Source organism: Fundulus heteroclitus, unplaced genomic scaffold, assembly GCF_011125445.2.
Source record: "Fundulus heteroclitus isolate FHET01 unplaced genomic scaffold, MU-UCD_Fhet_4.1 scaffold_92, whole genome shotgun sequence".
Lineage (NCBI taxonomy): Eukaryota > Metazoa > Chordata > Actinopteri > Cyprinodontiformes > Fundulidae > Fundulus > Fundulus heteroclitus.
The window spans coordinates 973,107-980,995 of NW_023397384.1; the positions used below are offsets into that span (position 1 = coordinate 973,107).

Genomic DNA, 7,889 nt, shown 5'->3' on the forward strand with positions numbered 1-7,889 from the left:
TTGTGTGTTTGTGAACGCACAAATACCGCGAGAATTCAGCTTGGTGCCAAAGTTATTAGTCAGAATTCTGAGAATAAAGTTAGGATTGAAAAAAAATGATCTTAGTCCTTTTCAGTAGTCATTAGTTCACTGCTCTTTGTAATGTAAATTTGAGTGAATAAATGTCGGGTTTTCATTGGCTGTAAGTCCCATTTGTATAAATTAAGAAAAAAGTTAATAATTATATCATCGCTTAATGAATCTAAGTTTTGGGTGAAGGACTTTAACACACCGCAGAAAACAGCCAATCATCCATCGCCTTGGATCCGGGGTCCACGATTCTCCCGTGTGACGCCGGGGAACCAGCAGGGGGCGCCCGCCGATGAGACGAACACGTAAAGCGCCTCAATGTGCGGCGAAGAAAAGAAATAACTTGTTGTGCGCACTCTCGTCAAAAATGGCTCAGGGCTCAAAGAAGTTTAAGGCTCAGCGTCCAGGAGCGACCAAGAAACATCAACAAAACAAGCAGAAAGGACCGAAGAAAGGAGGTATGGCGCCGCTGCAGCTCAGGGCTGCGGAGCTGAACACGTGACCAAACACGTTGTCCTGGAGACACGTGGGGCACAACAGCTTCTGTGGCATGTTTTGGACTCTCCCCGGTCATTTCATAGCTTTTTATTAGCGTATTGGTAACGCCGTGTAAGAAGTTGCCTTTTTTTAAAAACATTTTACTTCTTTATTTCTAAAGGGAGGATCATCGCACCTAAAAAGGCACAAGTGGTTGAGCAACAGAAGCTGAAGAAGGTGAGGGGATCCGGCGTTAATGGCTTGTTATGTGAAGGTGATCTGGTTTTATTTTTGGTTAATAATGCCCCTGTCGTTCTCTGAAGGGTATGGAGGTTGCCATCAGGAACAAGATCGAGCAGGAGGTGACCCAGAAGGCCAGCACCTCCCTCCACAAGCCCCTGTCTGTGGTCAAAGGTGCTGAGGGGAAAGGGAAGCCCGCAGCTTCCCGTCCCGGAACCAGCTCCAAATAGGGCCGCAGCACACCTGGACCTCCTCAGGTTGGGGACTTTATATGGACCTTTACTGGGGTCGCCAGAGATGAAAGCGCCGTGTTTCAAACACAGTTTTTTTTTTTTTAATAATATTATTTTCGTTTCAGTGTGGTCCTATCCCCCTTCAGAGCAGGGGCAGATCAGTCTGGATGTGTGAATGTTTTCAGAGAGCAACCTAATGGTTGGGGTCACCTGAAACTAAAATGATTGCTCAGGACTAACAGGGATTTTTTTTTTTTTTTTTTTTTTTTTACCACCAGGAGAGCTAAAACAAACCAATCAGAAATCAGAACAAAAAAGGGAAGACCTCTGATGCCAAACCGCTGCATCCGTCAGAAAACTTCACCTATCAGAGGATTTATTTTTATTTCTACAAAATGAAAGCTTTATTCAACAAGTTAACCTGTGAAATGGTGTTCATTCAGAGATGTATTTAATCCAATCTTTATTTAAACCTTTGTAAATGTTAGTAGCTTGTGCAGTTCAGAGGCGATGTATTTATGCATCTACATTTAAGCATTATGATTACGATGCTACTGTGCTATAACATGTATTAGAGGCAGTTACGTGACTAAATAAAGTGCTTGAAATAAAATAAATTGGAGGGAGAAAAACTGCAATTAACAAGTGTAGCAGAAAATCTTTGTTGCTGAAGCTGGTCTCGGGCAGCAGGTTCAATAAGCCTTGACGGCCTCTGCGAAGTGGTGAGAGCGAAGGAAGCGAGGGAAGGAGTCCTTGGCCATCAGGGTGTAGATCCTCTGCTGCGCTTCGTTGAAGGTGTCGGCACACGGGGAGTCCATCACGCCCAGCAGAGCCTCGCGGGTCTCGGCATCCAGGTTCACCTGCGACGGACGACAAACTGAAGATTAAAACAGGCTGGGTGACTCTCAGACGTCCTTCGGGACGTTTAATAGCAGCCGCTGGGCACTGACCTCCAGAGGGGCGTCGGGGTTGATGAACTGGTTGAAGATGCTGCTGGCTTTGGTCTTCTGCAGCTTTGAGGGGGAAACTCTGTACTCCTCACAGGCCAGCCAGAACTCCAGGTTCTCCTCGCTGAACTCCGAACGCAGGAACCCTCGAAACGCCTGCAGGCCAACTGCAGGGACAAGGTCCAAGGACACGGTTATGTGGAGGAAGCGGCGGTCAGAGGAAATTAACCTGGAGGACGATTTTCCTCAGACGGTGGTTAAAATTAGGTTTGTTAGATTTTAACATGAAAGGAGAGCGGAGGTTTTTCAGATTGAACGGACATTTAAAAAAAAAAACTAAGTTGGTATTAAACATTTTATTTATTTATTCATTTATTTGAATTAGGACAATGCACATTCATCAACATGTCAGCATAAAGCATCAATGTAAATATGCCAGAATTAGCACAACAGCTAATTTGCATCCGCTGTCCTAAGGCAGGTAAAAACGGTGAACATTAAACAAGACACTACGGGAAAGAACAGAGTGGACACAAACAGATAAGATGGCAATAACATAAAATCACAAGAAAATTAGGTTAACAAGGAAATTAGGGTAACAGGCCCATGGAAACAGATCAATTTACCTGTGAACACATGTCTGGTTAGTTTTCAACCAATGTTTCAAGGAGATTTTAAAACTTATGTAGGTTGCACAGCCCCTAACATGAGCTGGCAGTGTGTTCCATAACTGTGCTCCTCTGATGGATGCAACCATTTGACCAAATTTGGTCCTACGCCGCCGAACATTACAGTCTCCTCTGGTTAAAGCTCTAGTGTTTATTCTAGTAATGTTTTTTTTTTTGCTTATATGGAGCAAGTCCATTTAAAACTTTAAAAACAAGGCATGCATCCAGAAACATCTGATGACGTTCAAAGTCTAAGATGTTGTACTTACTTAAAATGTTACAATAATGATAATGTACAGGTTTTTTATCAAGAACTTTCAGAGTTGTCTTGAAGAGAGACTGTAGGGGTTTCAACATTTCATTAAGTCCCCAATTCTGCTTGAAAAGTTTTTTTTTTTTTCATAAGTCTAATGCAATATTCTAATCTTAAATGCTCTGTTTTTATTGCCTGGAGGTGGGGGAAAAAAGTCTAAATTAACAGAAATAAAGACTTTAATATCGGGGTCACCAACATGGTGCTGGCGGGCACCAGGTAGCCCCTCCACGACCATAAGTGGGGCCCTCAAGCCTGTTCAAAGAAATAGCACAACCCTCCAGTGAGCTGCATTTAAAATGCTATTTTTATTTCAGTTTCTCTTCCTTTTTGATCCCACTTGTATTTACATAGATTTAAAAATGACAAAAGCATTAAAAACATATTTATATTCCGTAAAGTTTAGATGAGCTTGGACTCTTCTCTTGGTCAGTACTGGTAGCTCTTTGTATGATAGTACCAGTGAAGTAGCTCTCAGGTTCAAAAAGGTTGGTGATCCCTGCTTTAAATAACATATGATCCATATGGCATGTTTCACTTAGTAAACTGAATTACTGAAATAAATTAACTTTTTAATAGTAATCTAATTTATTAAATATGATTATATGAATTGACTTGGCTCACTCTGTCCCTTCGTCCTTTTCCTTGTCTTTCATTTTATTAAGAGAGAATTCACAAATGTGCCAATTTAACTCTTAACCGTCTCAGCTTTTAACGGTAAAGTTAATTACAAAGAGTGAAAGATACTTTTATTTACTGTGACTTTATATCTCTATTTTACCGTGTGTTGATGGAGCGTATGCTTTTAGGTATTTTTAAGAAATGGGTTTCTTATAATAAAATAAAATAGGACATACATTTAGAAAAGCCTTGTATTATCAAAAACAGGTGAGAATAGGGTTGGTTTGATTGAGCTTTAGGGAACAAATTATTTATTTTGGGACATCATTGTTCTCACCAGAACAAATGCAGATACTCCCAATTACCCTCTGGTAAAAATATGCAATAGCCTTATAAATGTGTGTGTGTGTGTGTGTGTGTGTGTGTAAATCTATATATATTGCCATCCTGCTCAGGGAGCGTGGAGATAAGAAGATAAGAACTTGGGTTTTTCCATCCAACCCTGTTTGTCTCGGCTCCAGTCGTCTTAAATTACCTCTGAGACTATGGAATTGGACACGTTTAAGTAATTGGCTATTTTCTTGTATCCATTTTCTGATTTATGAAGTTCAACATGCACCTTCCTCCTGTGATTTCCATTGTGAAGAGTGGCTGTAGGAAAAAGGTCCGTGTCAAATGTCTACCCCAGGTAAACAGGGAGCCGTTGATTATAATCACTCAGATCCATCGAAGAAGTAAAGTAAACATTTAAACGATAAGTTACAGACCAAAAATAAGGGTAAAAAGCTGAAGAACAGGTAAAAGCAACATGCACATTCAAGCTCGTGTTCTTATTTTAAAAATCAGTCTAGTGTGGAGAGTCAATGCAGCTAAACAGTAGGCGTGTAGCAACACATCGATCCGTACTGATTTATGAACTTAACCAACCAATTACATCGATGCAAAATGAAAATATTGATCCAAATCATTTTTAAGATACACCTTAATTTTCATATTCAGGCTATAGTGACCAGGTTATTATTTAGAAATTAGAAGAAGGCAGTTTTTGATTTAAATGCCTGATATCTGTAAGAGGTTAGAAATAAAATGGTCAGATCATATGTTCGTTTTTGTTTTTTCACGAGTTGATATCAATGTAAATATTAGTGTTACATGGACAGATAATATCCCATCATTGTGATCAGTGATCTCTTCGTTTGGACATCATAACAGATTTTCTTATACTGGCAAATATCGTATCGTCATCCAAACAAATCGATATAACATATCCTAGCAACGCTGGAAATTTACATGCATACTAAATGGATGCAATAGCACTGTGAAAAAATATTCCTCGCTATTTTTGACGAGGAAAAAATAGCGAGGAATATTCTGAACCGACTGCTTGTATAATAACTAACCCGGTACCATCACCTCACACAGAGGAGGCATCTCTGAATTTAGCCCTCAGTCTAAGAATAAGCATAATAATGTAAATCACAAGCTTTAGTTATACTTTATTTACATTTGTGTATATGATGATGTTGTGTTAAATGAGCATAATTTGTCAGATTTGATATAAACCTCCGAGAATAATTCGCATGCTTCATATTTTTTTAATGAAAGCACATTTAACATTAACATTCTAATTATTTTACAGCATATTCCTATTAGCATACAAACTACGCCATTGTGTTTTAGGCTGAAAGGCTAATATTTATGAAATATTTCTGCTATAATTGATATGGCATCATGTGAACTAACCTGCGCTGTTGGAAATGCACATTTATTTGCAGACGTGACCGCATTTCTGTTTCCTTTCACTTGTTAGACGTGTAGAGGGAAACGTTTCATTGAGATGTGTTCAAAGGCCGTTACGTAGAGGCTCACTAGGATTATTACTGAAGTTATGCCGTTTCCTCAGTCGTCATCGCCACAGGTCACTTTAAAAGCTTTAAAAGAATAAAAGACATTAAAATGTCTTACTTTTGCTGCTCAGCAGAGATTCCAGATCCTGCAGGAGTTTCCCATCCTGGACCCTGAAAATCAGACGGACACGATTAACGGCGCGGCTCAGTTTCCGCAGATCTAACTTAAAACAACGTTCTGTCTTTTACTTTTGCTTGTGGTGGATCTCAGCCAGGTGGCTCAGCTTCACTCGCATCCCTTTCGCCCTGAAATGCACAAAACGACCTTTTAAATCACTACAGCCGCAGCAACGCGTGCGCACGTGTCGTGTCTTAACGAACACTCACCTCTCCAAGTAGGAGGAAGGCAGGTAGGAGAGTCCCTTACACATGTTTATAGATTCAGCTCCTCACACAGTATTATTACAGTGGGTAATTCGTCAGTCTGCCCTCCTGCGCTTTAATGTGCCGCTCTTATATACAGTGGCGGAGATACAGATCATCTGATCTGTCAGCCTGCTGTTCTCAGACCAGCAGGTGCGGACCTGCTGGGATCTGTTCGTGGGGGATGATGAGGCGGCGGACACGTTCACAGGTCAGGTAGACCTGTCAACGGCAGACACCGAGCAGGTCCGCTTGTATGAAAGGGAAAATCAAAGAAGCAGGGCCGTGTGTGTATTCGGTCAGGGTACACTGGCAGCCTGATAATAGGGCCGCGCTGGTCCCAACACGGGCCGTCCTGCAGCGTTCTGCACACAGATAATGAAGCGATGATGGATGATGGAGCAGGTGGAAGAGGCGGCCTCGCTCCGTTTCACAACTTAGAGCGAGTTTTCTAAAGGACGGGCTGTTCAGCTCTGCTGTATCCATTATGCCGCTCCGGTCCAGACACAACTAAACAGTCAGTGCAGAAGAGGTCCAGGCCCTGAAACCATGGGAAATGAAAGAACAGATGCGTGTTGGTTTAAGATTGCATAACGCCTTCTTTCTCGGACGTTGCGCAATTTGTCACCACGCAGCAAAGTCTGCACACCCTGTTAACTTATCCGCGTTTTCTCATGTTAGGGCCACAGACGTCAATGTATCTTAATTGATAGAGCAACACAAACTAGTGCACAGAGGGATGTAAAAGATGATTTATATATATATATATATATATATATATATATATATATATATATATATATATATATATATATAACTTTTTTTTTTTTTTTTATAAATAAAAATGTGAAATAGACCGACGTGCAAATGTATCAAACCTTTTACTCCTTTACCCGGGAAATAAAATCCCATGCAACTGTCTTCAGGAGTCACCTAATGATTATACAGAGTCCAGCTAATTTAGTATAAATGCAGCTGTTGTGTGAAGGTTAGAGAGCAGCGAAGAGCACGGCGCAGCTGCTAACCAGCCAAGAGGCCCGTGGTAAGTTTTGACAGGCTCCACCAGAAAGTTAGAGATGAAGGTTGGTTAAAAATAAATCTAACGTTGCAGATTGTCTTCAACACAACATCCCCACACTGATACATGGTGGTGGCAGCATCATGCTGTTGGGATGTTTCTCTTTAATCAGCGTGCTTGCTCTCTCTCTCTGGATTCACTGATCGTCGCTCTAAATGTTTTGGTGATGGTTTGGCATCCTTTCAAAAAAAATGTCCTGCGTTTATGAAATTTTAAGATGATGGTATTTCTGTTTACTTTAAAGCCCTTTCCTTCTCTGTCTCTACCCCATGCAAAGCCATGGTTGGATTCCTGGTCATGATCTCTCCCTTTAGTTTCACCCCTTTTAGTCGGTGTGCGATCATTTCTGATAAATGGTAAATGAACTGAATTTATAAAGCACTTCTCTAGTGATACCCACCAATTGAAGCGCTTTACGCTATAGCCACATTCACCCAAACACACTCACCACTACACACACATTCATACATTCAAGTCTGTATGAACCTTCAGGTTGAAGTGCCTTGCTCGTGGGTACAACATGCTGTTAGGTTGTAGTTTCATCTACAGTTTGAAAGCGTCCCTTTAGTATTTTTGAGTACTGTTTTCTGTCGGTTTGGCTCTGTTTTGGGTTTTCTCATGTTTTATCTCTCTGTTTTTCATCTTCCGTGACCACTTTTTGATATTTTTCCATCAGTTTTTGATCCTACGTTCGATTTGTTTATAACTTATTTGTTGTCCTTCGGAGAGCTGGTGTCCCACTGGGACGCTCTGCATCCATTAAAACCATTCAGTGGTCCATCCTGAGCTTAAAAACATCAACGCTAAGTGCCCTTCTGCGCTCTTATTTGTGCGTTAAAGTCCCAGTTGGACTCTGAGAAGCTGTTTTAACAGTGCTCTCTGCTGAGGAAAGAAACTGATGTCCTCACTGCTATGAGAAGTAGGCGATGGTAGTTACATGCCAACCAGCATGTGAGGAAATTTGAAACCGGCA

The 7,889-nt window shown here is 41.0% G+C and overlaps 2 protein-coding genes across 2 annotated transcripts; one reads left to right on the top strand and one right to left on the bottom strand.

The window, feature by feature from the left end:
- The first annotated feature begins 364 nt into the window (after window positions 1-364).
- Window positions 365-1,657, top strand: cunh19orf53 (chromosome unknown C19orf53 homolog). Its single transcript, XM_012851809.3, has 4 exons — window positions 365-527; window positions 728-783; window positions 870-1,043; window positions 1,298-1,657. The coding sequence occupies exons 1-3, from the start codon at window positions 437-439 to the stop codon at window positions 1,014-1,016; spliced, it is 294 nt and encodes a 97-aa protein (XP_012707263.2). The 5' UTR covers window positions 365-436; the 3' UTR covers window positions 1,017-1,043; window positions 1,298-1,657.
- si:ch211-196h16.12 (regulator of G-protein signaling 5) lies at window positions 1,387-6,406 on the bottom strand. Its single transcript, XM_012851808.3, has 5 exons — window positions 5,803-6,406; window positions 5,665-5,721; window positions 5,534-5,586; window positions 1,970-2,133; window positions 1,387-1,879 (listed from the first exon to the last, which is right to left on the bottom strand). The coding sequence occupies exons 1-5, from the start codon at window positions 5,844-5,846 to the stop codon at window positions 1,712-1,714; spliced, it is 486 nt and encodes a 161-aa protein (XP_012707262.2). The 5' UTR covers window positions 5,847-6,406; the 3' UTR covers window positions 1,387-1,711.
- Between the last annotated feature and the right edge of the window lie 1,483 nt (window positions 6,407-7,889).